This window comes from Bufo bufo, chromosome 3, assembly GCF_905171765.1.
Source record: "Bufo bufo chromosome 3, aBufBuf1.1, whole genome shotgun sequence".
NCBI classification, from domain to species: Eukaryota; Metazoa; Chordata; class Amphibia; order Anura; family Bufonidae; genus Bufo; species Bufo bufo.
Genome location: NC_053391.1, coordinates 9,021,239 through 9,047,021, shown reverse-complemented (window position 1 = coordinate 9,047,021; position 25,783 = coordinate 9,021,239). Strand labels below are relative to the sequence as shown.

Genomic DNA, 25,783 nt, shown 5'->3' with positions numbered 1-25,783 from the left:
GGTGGAGGGGGTGTGATGCTCTTGGCAATGTTCTGCTGGAAACCTTGGCTCCTGGAACCATGTGGATGTGACAAGTACCACCAACCTAACCACTGTACACAGAAGTACCCCCTTCATGGCAGTGGTGCCCCCTGGTGGCAGCGCCCTCTGTCAGCAGGATAATGCCCCTGCCATACATCAAACTGTCCAGGGATGAGGGACATGACAAAGAGATGAAGGTGATGACTTGTCTCCAAATTCCCAGATCTCATTCGATCGTCATCTGTGGGATCACTGGAGGCCACACCAAGCAACTTATAGGATCAAATACCACAGGACACCACAGTGGTCACGAGAGGGGGTACACAATATTTTAGAAAATATATCTTAATGCTTTGACTGATCAGTGTATCTGCAAAACAAAGATAAAGGCTTCATGGAGAAGATGCGGACATTACAGGGCACATGGGCCGGCAGCAGGATGTCCACCTCCCAGTGAATGCACAGAAGACAATCTTCTGCACCACACAGTATTAAGGAAATGAATTCCTTTTACCGAAAGGTCAGTGAAGATTGTCAGCTCCTCCGAGCGTAAAGGGGCTGATCAGCTGTGCGTCTCATTGATTGAGGAGATTGAAAGAGCTCGGCTGCCAAGAGCCAAATCCTGCAGGAGAGCACTGTGCAGAAAGCTGTGTGCCCCGATGGGAGTCGCTGCCCATCCCACGGCGGAGATTTATACCCGGCCTCATCTGTCGCCATCTCATTTTACATACATATAGATTAGGTCATTGTCATCAGATTTCCATGTCACATACATGATGAGAGTCATAGTGTATGGACTGAATCTTTAACCCCTTAAAGACAGGGCCAGTTTTCTTTTTTGTTGCTTCCTTTTTTCCTCCTCGCTTTCCAAGAGCTGTGACTTTTTTTAATTTTCCTTTCACACGGACATATGAGGGCTCATTTTTTTGTGGGGCAAGTTGTATCTTAAAATGGATCCATTTAATTTAACATATCTTGTATTGGAAAACAGGAAAAAAAATCTTTCTGGAGTGAAATGGAAAAAAAATTCAATTCCACATTTTTTTTTGCATTTTGTTCCTATGTTGCTCATTATGCACAAAAAACCGACCTTATTCTGTGGATCTGTACAACTCCACCAATACCAAATTTATTTAGTTTATATAGTGTTTTCTACTTAAAAAAAAACAACATATTTTATTTATTTTTTGTCCACAGAGTTGTGTCAGGGCATGAGCTTTAGCTTTTATTGGTACCATTTTGGGGTGCATATACATTTTTGATCACTTTTGATCCAATGTTTTTTTTGGAGGGAACAGCATGACAAAAAGAAACAGCAAATTGGGTATTTAGTTTTCTCCGTTTAGGCCTTCACTGCATAGTATACAGTACAGACCAAAAGTTTGGACACACCTTATCATTCAAAGAGTTTTCTTTATTTTCATGACTATGAAAATTGTAGATTCACACTGAAGGCATCAAAACTATGAATTAACACATGTGGAATTATATACATAACAAACAAGTGTGAAACAACTGAAAATATGTCATATTCTAGGTTCTTCAAAGTAGCCACCTTTTGCTTTGATTACTGCTTTGCACACTCTTGGCATTCTCTTGATGAGCTTCAAGATGTAGTCCCCTGAAATGGTTTTCACTTCACAGGTGTGCCCTGTCAGGTTTAATAAGTGGGATTTCTTGGCTTATAAATGGGGTTGAGACCAGCTAAGTAAAGAAAAACGAGTGGCCATCATTACTTTAAGAAATGAAGGTCAGTCAGCCGAAAAATTGGGAAAACTTTAAAAGTAAGGGCTATTTGACCATGAAGGAGAGTGATGGGGTGCTGCGCCAGATGACCTGGCCTCCACAGTCACCGGACCTGAACCCAATCGAGATGGTTTGGGGTGAGCTGGACCGCAGAGTGAAGGCAAAAGGGCCAACAAGTGCTAAGCATCTCTGGGAACTCCTTCAAGACTGTTGGAAGACCATTTCAGGGGACTACCTCTAGAAGCTCATCAAGAGAATGCCAAGAGTGTGCAAAGCAGTAATCAAAGCAAAAGGTGGCTACTTTGAAGAACCTAGAATATGACATATTTTCAGTTGTTTCACACTTGTTTGTTATGTATATAATTCCACATGTGTTAATTCATAGTTTTGATGCCTTCAAAGTCATGAAAATAAAGAAAACTCTTTGAATGAGAAGGTGTGTCCAAACTTTTGGTCTGTACTGTATATAATTTTTTATTTTAATAGTTTGTAAGCAGCGATACCAATTCTGTTATATCATTTTTTATGTTTATTTTCATGTGTAAAGCTCAGAAAGGGGGTGATTTGAAATTTGTTGCGTTTTTTTACATTTTTAAAAACCTTTCTTTCACTGTAATTTTTAGTCCCCTTGGGGGACTTGAACCTGTGATCTTCCTATCACATGTACCTTAGGATTTCTACTGTCTGCCTGTCAGGCTGTGCCTCAGCCAGGGCTTAACAGGCAGTTTGCTATGACAGGTCTGGGAGTCTTCACAGGGCCCTAGGCTGCCATAGCAACCAATTGGAACCCCACAATTTTGCCACAGGAGTTCCAGTTGAAGGACAGAGAGAATCCCCTCCCTTTGTTTTATGTCTCAGTTGCTGCCATCGCCATGGAGGGGTTAAATGACCCAGATCCAAGCCATTTCCGATCCTGGTCACTGGCGACGGGTGTCTTCTGTATAATACAGCCAGTACTCTCTGTGTATGGAGTGGACTCAGTTTGTGAGCCTGCTTTATACAATCCCTTGAGATGTACGTGATTTAGACGTAAGGTCTCTGGTCTCATATGAGACTCTCTCAATCATTTTGCGCCATGTCACTGGCTTCTCAATATATAATCCAAAAATCCATAGTAGAGGGATTTATTTCAATTCCCTGCAAACAGTAAGCCTTAATACCATTATTAAGATATCATCTAAGGGCTCGTACATTAATTTTTAGTACTTTTCTTGTCTTAAGCAGAGGACGACCTTCGGGAGCCCCTCGAAGACAAGAAGTCTTTGGAGCAAATTGAAGCCACCCAGTTTTAAGCAATACAATGGTATTTTTGGGAATTGAATTGCAGTATCATGTGGGTCCTTTAAGGGAGTATTATTTGATTACTTGAACACTATGGCGGTATCATATGGACTGACACTATGAGAACTAGTGTCTAAACATAGCAAGTGAGGGAGGAAGGAAATATTTTTGACCCCATTTTCTGTATAATTGTCCATGGCTTTGGGAAAGGTCTTCCTTCCCTCTGCATTTAGATCTAGGGCCTTGTTTAGACAATCACATTTCAACTCAATATGGTCTTCTATATTTTTGGGCTAATAAAAGATTGGATTCCAGAACCAGGAGGAAGAAGGAAAACCATTTCTTTCTTTTCTTTGGTTCTTACCGGAAATATGATAATATACAAGAGCCTAATCACCATCCTTCCGACATGTAGTGCATGGTAGATGTAGTGCCGCCAGACTTTTTACTTCTACCCTGTCAGTCTTTCCATTCCATGGTCGAGCCCTTCCTGGTATGATAGTTGACTTTATTTTGGTGTCGTTTCCTTTCCCGCCTTCTTACATCATTGAGGAACGCAAAGAAAGATACTGCAGCTGCACCCCCCTCCTATCCCCTCCTCACAAATTACCTTTATTGTGATTGAAGTTTCTAAATCTGCAGTTAGGGAGACTACAGGTGGCTGCATGGTGAAGATGATCAGGTTAAACTCCGCTGCTCTCTCACCATCATGCCTGTGTGTGGTGGCCGAGCTGTTCTAGATTCTATATAAACATCCATGTTCCGTCTAATATATTGAATAAAGGACAGCACAGCAGTCGGCGCTGCCTTCCATCTTCAGATAGGACCAGGGCAACATCTGCATGGAGTTTACGTCTTCGCCCCATCTTCCTGCCACATGGACAGCTTTTTAATTGGCTTCTTATGAAGCTTTGCTGACGACGTGGATGACGGAATACAATGGTGCCATATATATAATGCCTAGTGAATAGAGAAGCAGAAATAATTGTTTTGGGGGAGATCTGAAATCATTACCTATACATCTTCTAGCGCTTGCCGTGAGCAAACTGCACCGCTCCTGTCTCATGTCAATTAACTAATTAACAGCATTGTGTGTCACTCTTCCACCCCAACGACGAATAATTGCACACCTTATCATAAGACTAATTATTAGAACAATGGGCAGCGCTTTTTATAGTAAGACCGGCGGAGGCTCAGCGTCAGCCACGCTCATGATTTTCGGGGTGTAAAATTCAGCCTTGGTGAGACCTTTGTCTGCTCCCACTACACGATAGATAATTCTCTTTCTAATGGCAGAAGAAGCCGAGGTTATCTGTAACATATTCTAAAAATTCCTTTTCCCAAACATCGAGACCGTTCCCCTCAAAGGGTCCTTTGTCTCTTCACAGGAAGAAACGCAGGACAGCTGAAAACCAGAAGGCGTCTGTGGAGAATGAGATTACTCAGCCGAGGGAAGGCAGCGCCAAGCCGGGCCAGCCCTGCCAGAACTTTGTAGCTGTTCTGTTGCGGTGCCCAGCCATATCCACTCAACACATACAGACATCAAGCAACCAATCAGCACGTGTGCACACACAAACAGAGTCGTCTGATTGTGAGTACTTACAGCGCGCCGCGGCCGCCAGCCAAGACCCCTTATATAATGAGCCATCGTGTTCACTCTAGGTCAATCCAGGCAATGGAGCGTGCCAACAGACATATAGAGCAGGTCTTTACACCCCCATGAAACACCACAATGGGGGAGGTTGGCACAAGCGTCAATGGAGACCTAGGGGACAACGTATAGTTTGCAGACATGGGAGGTGGGGAGAGGCAAAATGATCATCCCCACCATCATTATTAGCTCCCACCAATCGGTACATTTCATGAAGATTGAAATATTTGTAGCAAAGGCATTTGGTCCTCCATCGGTTCATAACTATTTTGGGAAAAGTTGGAAGGCAACCAGTATGGCCGCCATTAGAGTAGTCGTCACCCCAAGCAAATATGCCACTTAGGAGTCTAGGGCAGCAAGACTGTATCGGCTCCCAATTAACCTGAGTTTACATTAGCAACGACTTGACAGAAGAAGATGGCTTAAAGAGTTTTAGCCATTGGCCAAGGCTTGTAAAGGGGCAAGGAGCCATTACATGCCATTGCCAAAGGGTCTCCAAGTTGCTCACAGACCCTCAAGGCCTGGTCTAATGGGCCACCTATTTTCCTGGACCCTTTTCAACCTACCTTCTCCAATTATTAGAGTAATGTCCAGTACCACCCTTATGGTTTTTGTGACCCTCAAGGTAGATGCTCCCATGCAGCCTGAAGATGAATCTACCATCATGAATATAATTCACCATTTATGATTTAGGAGACTGCCCTCAAATTAGAAACAGTTCTCAGCGTCATTTTCTTGGCTAGTGTCTAGTGTCACCCTTTGGTCAGATGTCCAGAATGACCCTTATGGCTGGTGTCAACCTCAAATTAGAGATGACCCTCAGCGTCATCTTCCTGGCTGGCGTCTAGTGTCACCTTCTGTTTAGATGTCCAGTTCCACCATTATGGCCGGTGTCAACGTCAAAGTAGATGTCCATCATTGCTCCCATGCAACCTGAAGATGAATGATCAGTCTTATCTCCTAATTCATGACTTATGAATTGTGAGATGGCCCTCAAGTTCGATGTCTAGAGGCACATTTTCATGGCTGGTGTCCACTGTCAATCTCAAGTTGGATATCTAGACTGATTTTTGTCCAGTCTCATGTTCCATTGTTGGCCTCAAGATCGGTATCGATCATCATGACACTTTCAAGTTGTATTTCCAGCTTGGTCCTCATGGCTAGATCCATTACCATTCTCAGGTTGGTTTTCCATCCTCACTCCCATGGCTAGCATCCAGTGTGGCCCTCCGTATTCGAATCCAGCTTTATTAACATGACTGGTGTTCAATATGCCAACCTCACAATAGCAACATGAGCTCACAATCTAACTTCCTGTCAATCTCTATGTGTAAGGTAGACAAAGGGAAGCGAGTTGACCACGGGGTAATAGTACTACTAAATAAGGGGAGTTGTAAGGGCGAGGCAGGACCTTAGTGGCTATTATGTACAGTACATTGGTGGCTTCTTTGAGAGGTCAGTGACAGGTAGATGCACACCATCCGCGGTAATATGCCGGACTGTGTGCGCAATCTCTTGTCGATGACCTCCTCGTGAGCCCTCAGATGAGCTGTAAACAGACTTCACACACCTCCTCTGGTGTAGAATGACTGCTAATGTGGTGATAATTTAATGCATCATAATTATGTAGATGAGGATGAGTGTGCTGCGAATTTAGCATATTTATTAATTGAACCTTTTTTTAAAATGAGGAACATTGCTCTAGATCTATTCACGTTAATGTGTTTAGGAAGTTATTTGTGTCTCTTTCCATTCACTCCAGGTTATGCATCTTCTGAATTGCAAAAACACTGGATCAAAAATGTTTTAAACTACTCTGCTGCCCCCTTGTGGCGAATTTTAGAAATGTGTTCCTGGTGTAGCTTGTCAAACCCTGAGTTGGATAGCTGTTTAAACTCTCCTCCCCCCTCTCCATTTACTAATTGTATAGCAGTGGATACCCAGGTTATACCGGCATGCTCCATATCACTATATACAAGAAGATGTACAGGTGGCACTCGAAAAATTAGAATATTGTGCAAAAGTCCATTTATTTGAGTAATGCAAATTAAAAGGAATTGCATTAATGCAGCTTAAAATTTAAATTTTTTGAATAAGTTAAATATTCTAGGCTCAAAGTGTCACATTCTAGTCCGCTAATTAATCCATACCCCCTGAGCAAAGGATACCTCAAAATTGTGACTTTGGGGTTTCATAAGCGGTAAGCCATAATCATCCAAATTATAACAAATAAAGGCTTGAAATATCTCACTTTGCCTGTAATCAGTCTCATATGTTAGTTTCACCTTTTAAGTTGCATTACTGAAATAAATGAACTTTGCACGATATTCTAATTTTTTGAGTTTCACCTGTATAACTTTTACCAGCTGTACATATATAATTATATACAGGAGATGCCCAGGTTATACCAGCTGTACATATATAATTATATACAGGAGATACCCAGGTTATACCAGCATGGTCCATATCACTATATACAAGAAGATGTATAACTTATACCAGCTGTACATATATAATTTTATACAGGAGATACCCAGGTTATACCAGCATGGTCCATATCACTATATACAGGATGATGTATAACTTATACCAGCTGTACATGTATAATTATATACAGGAGATACCTAGGTTATACCAGCATGGTCCATATCACTATATACAGGATGATGTATAACTTATACCAGCTGTACACGTATAATTATATACAAGAGATACCCAGGTTATACCAGCATGCTCCATATCACTATATACAAGAAGATGTATAACTTACACCAGCCGTACATGTATAATTATATACAGGAGATACCTAGGTTATACCAGCATGGTCCATATCACTATATAGAAGATGTATAACTTATGCCAGCTGTACATATATAATTATATACAGGAGATGCCCAGGTTATACCAGCATGGTCCATATCACTATATACAAGAAGATGTATAACTTATACCAGCTGTACATATATAATTTTATACAGGAGATACCCAGGTTATACCAGCATGCTCCATATCACTATATACAAGAAGATGTATAACCTATACCAGCTGTACATATATAATTATATACAGGAGATACCTAGGTTATACCAGCATGGTCCATATCACTATATACAGGATGATGTATAACTTATACCAGCTGTACATATATAATTATATACAGGAGATGCCCGGGTTCTACCAGCATGGTCCATATCACTATATAGAAGATGTATAACTTTTACCAGCTGTACATATATAATTATATACAGGAGATGCCCAGGTTATACCAGCATGGTCCATATCACTATATACAAGAAGATGTATAACTTATACCAGCTGTACATATATAATTTTATACAGGAGATACCCAGGTTATACCAGCATGCTCCATATCACTATATACAAGAAGATGTATAACTTACACCAGCCGTACATGTATAATTATATACAGGAGATACCTAGGTTATACCAGCATGCTCCATATCTCACTATATACAGGATGATGTATAACTTATAGCAGCTGTACATATATAATTATATACAGGAGATGCCCAGGTTATACCAGCATGGTCCATATCACTATATACAAGAAGATGTATAACTTATACCAGCTGTACATACAGTACAGACCAAAAGTTTGGACACACCTTCTTATTCAAAGAGTTTTCTTTATTTTCATGACTATGAAAATTGTAGATTCACACTGAAGGCATCAAAACTATGAATTAACACATGTGGAATTATATACATAACAAACAAGTGTGAAACAACTGAAAATATGTCATATTCTAGGTTCTTCAAAGTAGCCACCTTTTGCTTTGATTACTGCTTTGCACACTCTTGGCATTCTCTTGATGAGCTTCAAGAGGTAGTCCCCTGAAATGGTCTTCACTTCACAGGTGTGCCCTGTCAGGTTTAATAAGTGGGATTTCTTGCCTTATAAATGGTGTTGGGACCATCAGTGGCGTTGAGGAGAAGTCAGGTGGATACACAGCTGATAGTCCTACTGAATAGACTGTTAGAATTTGTATTATGGCAAGAAAAAAGCAGCTAAGTAAAGAAAAACGAGTGGCCATCATTACTTTAAGAAATGAAGGTCAGTCAGTCAGCCGAAAAATTGGGAAAACTTTGAAAGTAAGGGCTATTTGACCATGAAGGAGAGTGATGGGGTGCTGCGCCAGATGACCTGGCCTCCACAGTCACCGGACCTGAACCCAATCGAGATGGTTTGGGGTGAGCTGGACCGCAGAGTGAAGGCAAAAGGGCCAACAAGTGCTAAGCATCTCTGGGAACTCCTTCAAGACTGTTGGAAGACCATTTCAGGGGACTACCTCTTGAAGCTCATCAAGAGAATGCCAAGAGTGTGCAAAGCAGTAATCAAAGCAAAAGGTGGCTACTTTGAAGAACCTAGAATATGACATATTTTCAGTTGTTTCACACTTGTTTGTTATGTATATAATTCCACATGTGTAATTCATAGTTTTGATGCCTTCATAGTCATGAAAATAAAGAAAACTCTTTGAATGAGAAGGTGTGTCCAAACTTTTGGTCTGTACTGTATATAATTATATACAGGAGATGCCTAGGTTATACATGCATGGTCCATATCACTATATACAAGAAGATGTATAACTTATACCAGCTGTACATATATAATTATATACAGGAGATGCCCAGGTTATACCAGCATGGTCCATATCACTATATAGAAGATGTATAACTTATGCCAGCTGTACATATATAACTATATGCCTGGGTTATTGCAGAATGGGTTTCCTTGATGTCAGGTGTCCAGCCATGGCTGGTTCCACGATTCTAGGGTAGAAGTATTTGCAGTATCACGTGTTTAGTTCTTGTATGACTGATTATTGCTTTTGTCTTGCTCGTAGGTGACATCTGTTGCAAGGGGATGACAGAGCGCATTCATAGTATCAACCTTCACAACTTCAGCAATTCTGTGCTCGAGACGCTTAACGAGCAGCGCAACCGTGGCCACTTTTGTGACGTGACGGTGCGAATCCACGGAAGCATGCTGCGGGCCCACCGCTGCGTGCTGGCCGCTGGCAGCCCATTCTTCCAGGACAAACTGCTGCTAGGGTACAGTGACATCGAAATCCCATCAGTGGTGTCTGTCCATGCAGTGCAGAAGCTCATTGACTTCATGTACAGTGGGGTACTACGGGTCTCCCAGTCTGAGGCCCTTCAGATCCTGACTGCCGCAAGCATCCTACAGATAAAAACCGTCATTGATGAATGCACGAGAATTGTTTCACAAAATGTAGGTGGGGTGTACCCTCTAATACAGGACTCTGGCCAAGAGACACCCAGGGGCACTCCAGAATCGGGTACCTCTGGGCAGAGCAGCGACACAGAATCTGGCTTCATGAGGAACCACCGTCAGCACAGTGTAGACAGGATCTACTCTGCCTTATATACATGTTCCATGCAAAATGGCAGTGGGGAACGTTCCTTTTATAGCGGAGCTCTGGTGAGCCACCACGAGACTGCCTTAGGGCTACCTAGACAGCATCATATGGAGGAACCTAGCTGGATCACACGCATACATCAGCGATCTCAGCGGATGGAGAGGTTTCTAACCAATACACCAGAAACCACCCACTGCCGGAAGCAACCACGTCCTGTACGTATTCAGACAATGATGGGAAATATACACATAAAACAAGAGGTGGACGATGACTATGACTACTATGGACAACAGAGGTCACAGGCCCTGGAACGCAATGAGTCGGAAGAGTGCACTGAAGACACCGATCAAGCCGAAGGCACAGAAAGCGAACCCAAAGGGGAGAGTTTTGACTCTGGAGTAAGTTCATCTATCGGCACAGAGCCGGACTCCATGGAGCAACAGTTCATGCCTGGCCTCGTAAGAGATGGGCAGCAAGATCCTTCCCAAGCAGAGTCAAATAACTTGTCCACCGAATGCGTAGAAAACCAGAACCAACAGCACTTAGATACCAGCTCTTCCTCCCCTGAGAGGAGCAATACAGTTGACATGGACAGCACAGTGCTCAGTGTTAGCAATAGCACCGAAAAGGGGGTCCTACAGACTTCTGTCTCCCAGTCAATTGCGCAAGCTTTGCCAACCACTCAACTCTACTTACGTCAGACAGAAACACTCACCAGCAACCTGAGAATGCCACTAACCCTGACCAGTAATACCCAGGTCATTGGAACAGCTGGCAATACCTATCTTCCGACCCTCTTCACTACGCAGGCAGCGGGGACTGGTCCAAAGCCTTTCCTCTTTAGTCTGCCACAACCTCTGGCTGCTCAGCAAACTCAGTTTGTGACGGTTCCCCAAGCTAGTTTGTCTTCATTTCCTTCCCAAATTCAAAACCAATCATCCCAAGGTGGACACAGCACAGGCAGCAGCCAAGGAGAAAAAAAGCCTTACGAGTGCACCCTCTGCAACAAAACGTTCACCGCCAAACAGAATTACGTGAAGCACATGTTTGTACATACAGGTACGTGGACCTTTAGTCATATTGTGTCAACTGTTGTGTCTTCCACCTTTGTACGCAATGTCCCAACCATCCAGCCTCCTACAAACCTAAGAACACTGCAACAGGAAGACCCCCTTCTCATTTAATTGAATTTGGCCATTTTATCATCATCTGTTATTGCATTGATAAGGCGCACATTACCAAATTTCATTGCACCTTCAAAGCCCACTTTGTCATCCATCCTACCAGCCTTCTAGTACATTGACTATCCATAAATAAACCACAGAGGGTCACCTCAGTATAGGTTCATTGACTGAAGACCTCCACCACTCTGAACTGGTGACATTAATCCATCTATACTCCATTGAGGTCAACTTACCTAAATCTTTTTCCAGAAGCCCAGTACTTCCCAAATAGTGACATTCCCACCATGTTTCACTTGATGAAAATCATCTCTCATTTCTCCAGATAGCACTACCCAACAACAAACCCCAGCCCAAACAAGGTCAGCCTTCTCCACCCACTATTTATCCACCAGCCACTATTATTCACCCTATCCACCATTCACTGGATTATTAACCTCTTATTACACTTAAAAAAGGGCCAGCTTACCTGCAACCACAATGAAGCCTCCTCTGATAGCTCACAATGTGACATCTTTCATTTTGAAAACATGGCCGACTCAACACAGTCTCATTCGTTCATCAAAAATCATCCCGTCAAATTTTTGTTCTGGCCAACTAAATGAGCCACCTCACCTTCATCCTCATTGGACTGAACTCAGAGGGTCCAACCCTCATTATGCCAATGTGGCCCTACCCTTATGGCACAAATGAAGACCTTCAGTCTGACACACATTGGGTAGATTTACTAACCAAATGCAACAGAATTTTGGAGCAATATGTGCTGCAACCTAACGTAAATTCTTTGCACCACATTTATTGTTTTAGACTCGCCCAACAAAGGGTTATGTCTTGCAGGAAATGGGTGTGGTTTATCATAAGTGGACATGACTTAAGATGCAACAATGAGCACCAAAATTTTGGCCAAAAAAATTTGAGCACAAAGTAAACCAAGTGATAGACAGTATAAACTTAGACTAGACAGTCTAATGGTGCAATCAATGTATCGTCCACAGTAATAAATCTGGGGCATCTTTAGGCTGTCTAGTATAAGTTTACACTGTCTAAGGGCCTAAGTGCTCATGCACACGACCGTATGTATTTAGTGGTCCGCAAAAAAAAAACAGATGAGATCCGTGTGACGTCCGTGTTACATCTCTTTTTTTTGTGGATCCATTGTAACAATGCCTGTCCTTGTCCGCAAAACGAACAACAATAAAACATGAGTAATTTCCATTTTTTGCGGCCCCATTGAAATGAATGGTTCCACACACCGGCCGCAAAAAACGGAACGGACATGGACAAAAAATAATTTCATGTGCATGAGCCCTAAATCGTAGGATTCGTAATTATGCCACATGAACATTACTGTAAAACCTTTCTGTCCATTTTCACTTAATTAGATGTGATTTTAGGTCTCACTATCTGGGATAGGGACAACTTTTTAGCTTTCTCAAAGGGAATGTGTCACTAAGTTTTTTTTAGTTTTTTTTGGCAGTCAAAATATTTAGTTAGCGACAAATATCCGTTTTTCTAATCTGTTATTACTGTTCTTCACAGCATTTAGATATCTGCTTTATGGCAGCCACATCGGCCATAGACACAATAGACAGGAGCTGACCTCATTGACTTCTATGGAAGAGTTTTCTGGGCATGCTCTGTGACCTGTGCAGAGGTCAGGAGGAAGTAGATAAGCTTTGACAATCACCTATTGTGAATGGAGGATTCCATGTTATCTATACACAGAGGTGATATCCGTCATTGTCCTCCTGACTGTAATGATAGGCGGATAACTACAGCAAAGTGATCTGTACAGACCAATTAGTTTCAGATATTATTAGCCTTAGATTTTGACAAGGAAAATTAAAAAGAACATCACAAAAAAATATAAATATTTTTTTTTTAACATAGAAACATGATTTAAACAATCGGTCATTTTCTGATGACACATTCCCTTTAACAGTGGCCATAAATATCTAATTAGGCAGGAAGTCCCAGTGTCCGGCATGAGCAGAGTAATGTTGTTGTTGTTGTTGTTGAGATTTTCCTTGTGCTTTCGGAAGTCACCCACCTTACAGCAACATTCCTGGTTTCTCCCCCGTGTGCCGTTTCTAAGGCGTGGTATATGTCCAGAATGTGAAATATTTGACATCTGTGCTCACATCTACAAACCATCATCTGGTTGTGAGAGGTTTTCACTGACCACGTGTTTTCTTTGTTTTTCTGTTTTCTGTCTACAAAAGGAGAGAAGCCGCACCAGTGTAGCATCTGCTGGAGATCTTTTTCTTTAAAGGATTACCTAATCAAACACATGGTGACGCACACCGGCGTGAGAGCGTACCAGTGCAGCATCTGCAACAAGCGCTTCACCCAAAAGAGCTCCCTCAACGTGCACATGCGCTTGCACCGCGGAGAGAAATCTTACGAGTGCTACATCTGCAAAAAGAAGTTCTCTCACAAGACGCTGCTGGAGAGGCACGTGGCTCTTCACAGCGCCACCAACGGCACTGCCAGCATCCCAGTACCCGTTCCACCTTCAAACTCAGCTCCAGGATCAGTTCAAGCTCCTGCCACCACCCCAGGACAAGGATTGCCTCCAGCTCCCAGCATGCCTCCAGCACCGGTCTTGCCTCCTACTCCGGTCTTGGCATCTGCTCCAGTTTTGGCTCCAACTCCAGCCTTAGTTCCAGCTCCAATTTTGGTCTCTGCCTTAGCACCGGCCCCATCACTGGCTGCACCCCCTACCGCTGCTCCAACACCTAGTCCAGTTCTAGTCCCTCGCCCCGGGCCACCCAACGGCGCAACCACAGTATGCTCTGAGGGCACAACGTACGTTTGCTCAGTGTGCCCGGCTAAGTTTGACCAAATCGAGCAATTTAACGACCACATGAGAATGCACGTTTCAGACGGATAAATACCATCCAATTCTTACGAACAAAAAAAACAAAACAAAAAAAACAAAAGCTATGGCACTAGAATTTAAGAGTTTTCTTTTTATTTTTAGGGTTATTTTTTTTTCTTTTTTTGACATTTTGTACTACATGAAGAACTTTATTGCCTGCTGGTACATTACATTTCCGGAGAGTGGGTGAATATATATATCTATATATATATCAAGATATATAACCTGCATATATATTTTATCCAGTCTCCCTCAGATGGTGGCCTTAAGGCCTGGTAGATATACCTGAATTCTACTGGTTGGAATTCTAACTACTGGCCTCTAAATACAACCCTTCTTTAAAAAAAAATACAAAAAAAATACAAAAAGACACATGAAAAAACAAAAATTCATGAAAAATACAAAAACTGAACCCTTCCTTTTTCCACTTGTGTAGAGCACTACAAAAAAAAAACAAATAATATAACAAAATATTCAGAAAGGCCTACTGTCTCTTAATATGCCGCCTACAGTGTTTTTTTCCATTGCTTTTTACTTTCGGATGGATATTTTTCTGCATTAACCGCTCAGACTTCAAAGTATCTGATGGATAAAAACTGCGCACTTATTTTACTCCCCCCCCCCCCTCCCCATTGCGGCATTAAATGTCAATTTTTTGTGGAGGAGGAACAGGCAGTTAAAGGGGCTGGTAGGAGAGGACCAGAATTAAAGCAGCCTCCCGGGGGATTATGGTCTGGTTCCTTCTGGCTCCTGGTTCTGCCTAAATACCCACAATCCCCCTGTCTCATCGCCTTTCTTACCCGTCCATGAATTTCATCTGCAGCTGAAGAAAACAAGAACTGAGAGAGAGCGACATAAAATGTGTAAGGGCAAAACATGTGGCTGTGCTAAAAAATTTTTCCTTTTTGTAACTTTTTGGGATTTTTTTTTTTTACTTTTTGAATTCTCAAGCAAAGGATCTATAATGATGGAAGCAACGTGTATTCAATCTCCGCGTCATTCATCCGAGTTCCTGATGCAGTACAGGACAAGGGCACAAATGTGTTGTGTCTACGGAACCAATGTCACAGACTAATATCTGAGGTATAGAAAAACAAAAAATTCTGTTCTAATTTTTGCACCTGCAGTCAGACTGGAGGTAAAAGCCGGCGCCATTCTAATGGTGTGTTCTGTTGTGTGTATGATGAGAGATTTCCATGTTGAGGGTTTGGGTGGGATCGCTACATCTCCTTGTGTTGGGTTTATCTTTATAATGTTTTTGAAGGCAGACTGTTTCTTTTTGTATTTTGCGTAGATTATACCATTGTATTTTTTGTCTACCCTTTCCGAGCACTTACGTTTTAGGGCCCAGTCCTTTTTGGAGCCCTGATTCAGCCTTATATTCTTTAAAACTGCGCAGGGACAAGGAACAGTCTGCTTTTTAGCCATTGAATGGTTGCAAAAATATTGTATAATATTGTATGGAGGAGCCACATTTTGGATATTTGCGAGATTTCTCTGTTATACGATTTGCCAAACCCATTCAGAACGGTCCCTGATGCCACACATGTCGATTCATTTGAGACTGCTAAAACCTATAAGAGCAAATCTACAGAAAGTTTACAAACTTTACTAAAAAATTTACACATTTTGCTACAAAAAAACAGTACAAACCACAATAAAAAATACCAATTTTTTATTTTAAAAAAAATCCAAAATTCCAAATTATAATTTGTAAAATAAATTGACAACAGGTTATCCCAATAATAGAAAATTAGAGGTTTTTATTTTTTTATTTTGCATTTCTACTACCCCCTGCAAATTTATTACCAAAGATTTGTACAATAAATCATGCGATCTTTCATTCAAAAACAAATATAAAAATTTAACATACGGTAGTTTTATGTAATTTTTCTTTTGCCTTCAGAATTTTAGACCTATAAAAATGTAGCCCTATATATTTTTCTTTTGCCAAATTTCTAATTACAAAAGTAAATCTTTATTAGGATCAGTCAGGTGAATATTATTAATTATTGCCCAAAATTATTATTGACAATCTCATGTCACATTAAAAGATTTTTCTACAGCAGATCACCGTACTTCAATTAAAGATAAAAAAAACTGAAGAATTACCACAAGTAGAGATTTTTTATTATTCTTTTTGTTTTGGGATTTTTTTCACAATTTGGATCATTTTTCAGGGACAGAGAGCTTTTAATTAAAAAAAAATTTAAAACTTGAAATTTAAATTTAAAAAAATTAGAACTCACAATTATATTTTACAGAATTATTCTAAATTTTTCACTGCATGCCCAGTGCTTTTTTTGTTTTTCAAGGTGGCCATAGAACTGAACTGTTCTCCGTGGTTTTGGCAAATTCTGCAATTGTAATTTCCGTAGAGGAAATCAATGATATTTTCTGTACAGAATGTTGTCTGATTATGTAAAGTAACGGTGCAGGGAATATCTCGTAGGTCGACGAACCTGAGTCAAGTGAACCGTGTTTTTTTTATTTTTGTAATTATTAGGAATAACATGTTTAGTGCAAGGAACAAAGCAGGGCGTACGCTGAATGTGGTACAATCTAGACTGGTGTATGGGAGGGGTGGTGGCCAGATGACTCTTGTGTCATGCCCCTCCCACTAGGAAAATGAGAAAAATAAGCAAGTGAATGAGAATCGGATGTAACCCTTCTATATGAATCCATATGCTGCTTTCTGTTGTTTTTCATGTAGCGTCTGTTCGCTGGTAGGAATTTAACTCATCTGCCACATGATTTGTGGTGGAGTAATGCAATCAATGAGCGAAGACTCTGGAGCGTTCCTTACAGCTCCACCGCTCTCCCCGATCTCTCCAGTATGAGAAGACCTATAAGAATCGGTCTGATACTAAGGTCACGGATGGTTCCTGTCCATAGGAGGCAGTATCCACTGGGAGGGAAATATCTATTACCCATATCTGCCCTCTGACACAAGAAAGGCACAATATCAATACAAAGAGGCTAGACTTTACCGTCCTATGCAATATCTTGGGGGTGAAAATATGAGCTGATAAATCAGAGCAATGACTTATTATCTCAGAGCAACGACCTATTATCTCAGAGCAATGACTTATTTTCCCAGCGCTGACTTATTATGTCAGTGCACTGACTTATTTCAGAACAGTGACTTATGATCTCAGATCAGTAACATCACATAGCACTGACTTATTATCTCAGAATGCTCATGTATTATTTGAGAGCTCTTCTCTTCTCAGTGCACTGACATTATTTCAGAGCAGTGACTTATTATCTCAGAACACTTGTGTATTATTTCAGAGCTCCGACTTATTATCTCAGAGCATTAAGATATTATCACAGTGCACTGACTTTTTATCTCAGAGCAGTGACTTATTATTTCAGAGCCCTGATTTATAATCTCAGAGCAGTGACTTATCTCAGAAAGCTCATGTATTATTTCAGAGCTCTGACTTATTATCTCATAATTCTAATTTATTATCTCAAAGCAATGAACCATCCCAGAGCACTGACTTACTGTATGAGAATTCTGACTTATCTAACAGCATTGAATTTTTAAGTCGCAGTGCTAGATTATTATGCCAACGACCCTGACTTATTATTTCAGAGCACTGACTTATTATCTCACTGCACTGACTTATTATCTCAGAGCAAAGACCTAGTATCTCAGAGCAATGACTTGTTATCTCAGAGCACTAACTTATTTTCCCAGTAATGACTTATTATGTCACTGCATTGACATTATTTCAGAACAGTGACTTATGATCTCAGAGCACTGATTTATAATTTAAGAGCAATGACATCACATAGCACTGACTTATTATCTCAGAATGCTCATGTATTATTTGAGAGCTCTGACTTACTATCTCAGAGCAATGATTTATAATCTCAGCACACTGACATATTATCTCAGGGCACTGACTTATTTTCTCTGTGCACTGACTTATTATTTCAGAGCACTGACTTATTATCTCAGAGCACTGACTTATTATCTCAGAGCACTGACTTATTATCTCTGTGCACTGACTTATTATTTCAGAGCACTGACTTATTATCTCAGAGCACTGACTTATTATCTCAGAGCACTGACTTATTTTCTCTGTGCACTGACATATTATCTCAGGGCGCTGACTTATTTTCTCTGTGCACTGACTTATTATTTCAGAGCACTGACTTATTATCTCAGAGCACTGACTTATTATCTCAGAGCACTGACTTATTATCTCTGTGCACTGACATTATTTCAGAGCACTGACTTATTATCTCAGAGCACTGACTTATTATCTCAGAGCACTGACTTATTATCTCTGTGCACTGACATTATTTCAGAGCACTGACTTATTATCTCAGAGCACTGACTTATTATCTCAGAGCACTGACTTATTATCTCAGAGCACTGACTTATTATTTCAGAGCACTGACTTATTATCTCAGAGCACTGACTTATTATCTCAGAGCACTGACTTATTATCTCAGAGCACTGACTTATTATCTCAGAGCACTGACTTATTATCTCAGAGCACTGACTTATTATTTCAGAGCACTGACTTATTATCTCAGAGCACTGACTTATTATCTCAGAGCACTGACTTATTATCTCAGAGCACTGACTTATTATCTCAGAGCACTGACTTATTTTCTCTGTGCACTGACTTATTATCTCAGAGCACTGACTTATTATCTCAGAGCACTGACTTATTATCTCAGAGCACTGACTTAGGACCTGAAGGCTCTGACTCATTTGCTAGCGCTAAGTTACTATCTCAGAGCACTGACTGATTATTAGATGCTAACACATTCATAGCTCTGATTTATTATCTCACAGGGCAGATACTTAGTGCACTGACATATCTGGTAGCTCTGATTTATTATCTCAGAACATTAACTTTGATAAAAAAAAAAAAAAATCTAATGGCCCCAGCTTCCCTCTACACTCTTGTAAGTACAATTTGGAAAGTGAATGCAGGACCTGTTAAAGTAAATCCAGCTCCGTCATGGCGTGCAGGTGTCTATAGTCCATTGCTGCTCAGTGAAATAACAGATAAAGGTAAAGGATGCATTCTTATGAATATCAGCCAGGATCGACATGTGGCCGTCTGGCCATTAGGACATTGCATTAGATATAAGCAAACCCTTACAATAATATTCCCTGAGGGTCCCTCCAGGTGGAGTAGATGCACATGGTCTATTACCAGGAGCTTAGTACTCAGACCCTACAGGTTACCCATGTGAATATCCGGGTGTGATTAGACAGAATATGGGATTTATAAAGCTTAATGTTCCCTGCAGGTCATCACTATGGGTATTTTATACCTAGTGAACTTACCATCTAGGACTATCTATGAACCTGCATGTGCACATATGGCACACAGCTTGCTTCCATCGCGCTCCCTGGAGGTCCCTTACTTATAGTAATGGCTGAAGCTAAGTATCTGCTATATAAGAACAGTTCACTACCAAAAACGATCTGCTGCATTCCCACTTTTGCCCAATAGATGTCAGTGGCCTTTTGCCCATGGAAACAACAAGAACTTTCCAAAGGTCTAAAAGTGACTGCATCTAAGATAAGATGTCAGCCGTAATATTTTGCTACTGGTTCTACTGAGGAGGTTGCAGGCAATTATATTAATCACACGTATTTCTACAACTTTAAATAATCGTAAAGTGAATATTTATTGTTTTGTACTATTTGGCATTTTTTATCTAAATAGGTTCAAAATACAATGCTGATTCGTTCCTCCTTTCCTAGCAGGAAGAAGGGAGGAATCCTGTCTACAGACCTCCAAATCCCCAGCTAAGATATAAGGTTCCATGCTAACATTCTGGTTTCCTGCAGTCACCACTAGGTGGAGCTCAGGAGATTACTACATACAGATATATACAGCCACCACTAGAGGGAGCTCAGGAGATTACTGCATACAGATATATACAGCCACCACTAGAGGGAGCTCAGGAGATTACTACATACAGATATATACAGCCACCACTAGAGGGAGCTCAGGAGATTACTGCATACAGATATATACAGCCACCACTAGAGGGAGCTCAGGAGATTACTACATACAGATATATACAGCTACCACTAGAGGGAGCTCAGGAGATTACTACATACAGATATATACAGCCACCACTAGAGGGAGCTCAGGAGATTATTACAAACAGATATATACAGCCACCACTAGAGGGAGCTCAGGAGATTACCATATACAGATATATACAGCCATTACTAGAGGGAGCTCAGGAGATTACTATATACAGATGTATACAGCCACCACTAGAGGCAGCTCAGGAGATTACTACATACAGATATATACAGCCACCACTAGAGGGAGCTCAGGAGATTACTGCATAGAGATATATACAGACACCACTAGAGGGAGCTCAGGAGATTTCTACATACAGATATATACAGCCACCACTAGAGGGAGCTCAAGAGATTACTGCAGACTGTTTAAACATTAAACTACTTAACCCAGAATGCAGTAAGCTCCTGATCTCCCTCTAGTGGTGTCTGAATACATCTGTAACCATGAGCTCTTAAGCTTCCCCAAGTGGTGTGTGTGTATATATATATATATATATATATATATATATATATATATATAAAAAAGCTTCTGAGCTCCCTCTAGTGGTGACTGTATATATCTGTATGTAGTAATCTCCTGAGCTCCCACTAGTGGTGGCTGTATATATCTGTATGCAGTAATCTCCTGAGCTCCCTTTAGTGGTGGCTGTATATATCTGTATGTAGTAATCTCCTGAGCTCCCTCTACTGGTGGCTGTATATAACAGTATGCAGTAATCTCCTGAGCTCCCTCTAGTGGTGGCTGTATATATCTGTATGCAGCAATCTCCTGAGCTCCCTCTAGTGGTGGCTGTATATATCTGTATGTAGTAATCTCCTGAGCTCCCTCTAGTGGTAGCTGTATATATCTGTATGCAGTAATCTCCTGAGCTCCCTCTAGTGGTGGCTGTATATATCTGTATGCAGCAATCTCCTGAGCTCCCTCTAGTGGTGGCTGTATATATCTGTATGTAGTAATCTCCTGAGCTCCCTCTAATGGTAGCTGTATATATCTGTATGCAGTAATCTCCTGAGCTCCCTCTAGTGGTGGCTGTATATATCTGTACGCAGTAAACTTCTGAGCTCCCCCTAGCGCTGTCTGTTTACATCTGTATCCATGAGCTTTTGAGCGTCTCCAAGTGGTGACTATATATATCTACAGGAAGCTCCTGAGCTCCCCATAGTGGTGGTTGCAGGCAGACAGAATGTTGTCATGTAAATCTTTGTCTATGCAGGGTATAGCCAAAAAAAAGAGGGCCATAGAAATTGATTATTGATGCCTTTTCTGTGTTCAGAGGACAGACGTGCATTATATTGTAATCCATACTATGCTGACTATGCTAAGCGCACATTCCATATATAACAGTATGGAGTATACAGCGACACATGAGTGCATCGTGTACAGATATGTAGAGCTAACGACTGACACTAGTGACCCACCGAGGCGTCGCCCATACACTGGCTGCAGTCATATATATGTATATAAGATTTCAGAGCAGGATGAGTAAGATCTCCCTTCTATGTGTGCGAGTCTTCCACCGAGGAGAACTTCTACACAGACGTTAATCTCTGTATCGTGACACCTTCGTTCTAGAATGGATGATTTCATTGTATGAGGAGTGGGGGAGTCATCATCTGACACTATGCTGTAATATCCACCCACACAGATGTCATCTCTCTGTAGAGTTCTTGTCTGGTTGTTCATCCCTATGGTGATAGAGCAATATATGCCATAGATTCCCTCCTCTGCAGTGCCTCCTTTAAAGGGAACCTGTCACCAGGTTCTGAAGGGTGCCCTAGGTAACATAGTGTGGAGAATTGCCTCTGCTAAATGGTCCCTTTAAGTGCCCATCAGGGGACTAGAAGAAGTGAGCCCTGACCCCCAACTCTGCTCCAGTGAACGGCTGAGAGATAAGTTGTATTCTAGCCTCTTGGTTACACTTTAGGGAGGGTGTTTTTGGGGTACTTTTTACCTACTACTAGACCGTCATTATTTGGGGGGCCCAGAAGTAAAGGGGCCTGTCCCAGTTACAGGTTTCCTATAAGAACAAGTTTGCACTAACTTCAGATTTCACCTTGTGGCTACCCCTTCTAGGTAGAGGGTGCCATGTCCCAAGCTTGCCCCTGTGGTCACTGCATATCCCAAAAGGATTCCCAATGTGTTACCCAAAGTTGGAGATGGAGAGCAGAACTTGATGCAGATTCACCCACCGCAATGCCACCTTATGACTTTTTCCTTGTAGCAATAGCATAGCAGCGCGTCTCGCCAGCCCTGCCTGCAGACAAAAATCACTTCCCATCTCGGTGACCCTGTGTGCATCTAGACGGCCACACACTGTCCTAGTGATCCTTGTCTCCTGAGTAATCTGTCATACTGTGCGGGAAACATTCTCTTGGTGTTGAGACATCGAGAGCGGAGGGGATTCCGCCTGTTATTTTTGTTTTGTTGTGTTTTTGGCCAATCTTCTTCTTCCGTCAGTACTCTCTGGTTTGTGATTTCGCTCATTGTTGTTTTGCGTTGATTATTATTGCACTAAGTTTGACTGCACTGCACTGCACTACTGACAAGTCATTGCACAGGCCGAGAGGTAGAGAAAGGAGCTGATGATGGTGATGTGATGGTTAAATAAAAAGTAACTACAAAGTGTAAATGGGTTGAGCCCACTTAAAGTAAAAACTGATCTTCCTAGATGTAACCACGACTTATTGCCTTCCTTCCCTGTAATAATCTATACACACATTTTCAGTATAGGTGAATAGGACACGCTTTTCGGTACTGAAAGCGTCATGGTCAGAAGTAAACCTTCAGTTCAACCATGGACAATAGAGAAACGTCTACCGTAACATACCATTTTTATAGATTTGGCCGACTGGTGGATGATTCCATAGAGTTAACAGAATGGTGGATGATTCAAGGCAGAGATCTGGCCAACCATGAAATGTTAACTTTTTAAGGCATTGGTCAGGGACTAATGTCAACTTTAATAGACTTTTTATGTTGGGCACCATAAGCCAACCTCCATGTGCTTGGTTGTGTCGTCTGATCGACTATTTGCCCATGACCCACTGGAGCATCCTCTACTATCCATGGCCAACTTTAGGTTTAGGTGTGTTTGACGATGAGGTCAAGATATTTGACGTCCTTATCATAAACCAGTCTTGCTTTACCAACAATACAACTATACTAACCCGTTGAGATGCCAACTGACTCTTAGGACGTTGTGCTTTTCTGATACAAAAGTTGCATTGGTGCTTCCTGAAATAGGCGAAAAAGCAGTTCTCACCAGGAAGGGAACTGGTGGCTACATTAGATGTATCTTGGAGCGACTGAGAGGGCGGCGAGGTTCTGAGGGAGACAAGAAATAATAAAAAAAAATCTGTGAGCCAGTATTAAAGCTTCTTGGAAGAATTCCCCCTCTTGATCTCTGTGCACTGTGGACCTCACAGACCTGTTACGATGTATTACAGAATGATGGCGGTTGTTTTTGTTGATGACACAATCTACATGACAAAGTTACGTTGTTCACTTCTAAATCTAGAGACCACCAGGAAATCCATGAGATCTCTCTTTCTAGAGTTCTCCATCATTGCCCGTATCTTGTGGAAAACGGGACACTGTCCATATTGTTATTCGAAACAACAGCCATAATCTTGTAGTAGACACACTTGTCCGAAGTAGCAGATCAGACCTAAAGTGAGACAAAAATGAGGCTCGTCTGCAAGTATTAGAACACGTTTAGTAGAGGTCTCAGCCTTATGCTTTCCTTGAGACGTTAAGCTTGTATATTACAATGGCTGCTTGCTGCAATATCCTACTGAAATCAGGCTGGAAGTTGCTCGCCTGAAGCGGTGGGATCTCACGCCCGCAATGCTGTGATTAGATTTGCACTAGACTCAAGTACTTTTCACCTGGAGCTACAGAAGGATGCACCCACACTCACAACGTGGATGGTGCGGCTTAGAGGAACAGACTGATGTCCTATTCTTGGGTTGTCATCTGTGCATTATTAACCTTATATTAGGTTGCATGGTTTTTCACCACGCCCACTATTCATGTCTCATGATCCCACCCAATGTCGTGTCCCTTTTTATTTTTTACGACAGGCCAGTATCTGGATAGAACTTTGGATTCTCACACTATACGTATCTATATAACACACACACCCATTAGGCTCCAGTCCACTGCTTGCTGTCGTTTACATTCTCTCGTCCCAGGAGAGCGGGGAGAGGTCTTCTTTTGATGTGAGTTATCGGCTTGTTGGCGTCTGCTTTTTTTTGTTTTGAGAGGTTTTATTTGTGTGCTAATAATGAAGCATTGCACTTTTTCCCTTTGTGAAAAAAAAAAAATTTAAAAGCAAAAATATTCCGAGGGGAATAATCTATAGTTGTTTGTTTCTTGCAATGAGTTGTAGAAAAAAATTCAAAAAATTCAACTATAAAAAAAATTTGTGGAGTTTTTGGAAGTTGACCAAATTGTGACTCTAAATATTTTGGCAACTAAAAGTCTGGTGCTGGTGTCGAGGGGGAAGTGTCACTCGCACGTCGTATGTTTACCCCAGGCAGTGTCTAGATAGCAGATGTATTTATGTGTTGTTTTCGGGAAGGGGGATTCGGCTCACTTTCATGAACTTAGTAGACTTTTACCAAGAAGGAAACCACCTTACTGCCTTGATGTATCAGTCACAAGATATTGTAAATCCACAGGCTGTGCCGCGCCACCGTGGCTGAGCCAAAGAAAAAAAATAAAAAAACAAGACCAAAATCCTTCCTGGTCTCAGTTCTTGTCTCTAGTTCTATATTGTGTACATTTAAAAAATATATATTTTGACTAGATCTAAAGCGACGTGAGCTACGACGCCCCTCCCCCTCCTGTCAATCACTGTCCGTACAGCGGCACTAATTTCACTAAAGCGCTAGTTATTGATAGAGCAGATTTTATTTTAGTTTTTTTTTAACTTTTTTTTTCTATTACTAACACCGTTCCTTGTATTTAATCTTTACAAGCAGTATCAACCGTTCATGTGAAAAGCGATGACTTAAACACAGAAAGAAAAAAAAGGCGCGATTTTTTTGGTATATTTTTAGATTTTCTTTTTGTCTTTTTGTTTTTCATATTATTGATATGTAATTCTACTGTAGACCAAATATTAGAGTGGAGGCTGAATTTCAGGCAAGAGGCAGGTAATATTCTATCCTTACAAAGCCTTATTGATTTGTTTTTTTTGCAGTGGTCTGCTGCCCACCTGGCAGCCAGGCAACGCTTACCAGTTCTAAGGGGAATTTTCAGTACAACACTAGTTTATTTCTGTAATCATATAATCATTGTATTATGTTATGGTAATTTCCTTCATTAACGAGGCAGAAGCGCATTGCAGGTTTTGGCAAGAATCGGGGGTGACAATAGAGTAAGGCCTTTGTGTTTAGGCAATGCTTTGAGTTTGTTCATTTTATTGTACGTATACTGCATATATCTTTAGCTTTTTATATGATTTTAATAGGAATACGTTATTTTTGTCAGATGATGCACTAGAGAGTGTTTGGTACCGTGCTGCAGTTATG

The 25,783-nt window shown here is 41.2% G+C and overlaps 1 protein-coding gene across 12 annotated transcripts in view; it reads left to right on the top strand.

Moving 5' to 3' along the window:
• The window catches only part of ZBTB20 (zinc finger and BTB domain containing 20), a 665,609-nt gene extending 649,666 nt beyond the window's left edge, over positions 1 to 15,943 (top strand). For 11 of the 12 annotated variants that reach the window (XM_040422894.1, XM_040422895.1, XM_040422893.1 and 8 more), the window contains 3 exons: positions 4,437 to 4,639; positions 9,568 to 11,163; positions 13,508 to 15,943. In XM_040422894.1, coding sequence (XP_040278828.1) covers positions 9,588 to 11,163; positions 13,508 to 14,178 — 2,247 coding nt within the window. In that variant the 5' untranslated portion in view covers positions 4,437 to 4,639; positions 9,568 to 9,587 and the 3' untranslated portion in view covers positions 14,179 to 15,943. The remainder of the gene's footprint in view (positions 1 to 4,436; positions 4,640 to 9,567; positions 11,164 to 13,507) is intronic. The other variant, XM_040422891.1, reaches the window with a different exon arrangement.
• The last annotated feature ends 9,840 nt before the right edge of the window (positions 15,944 to 25,783 follow it).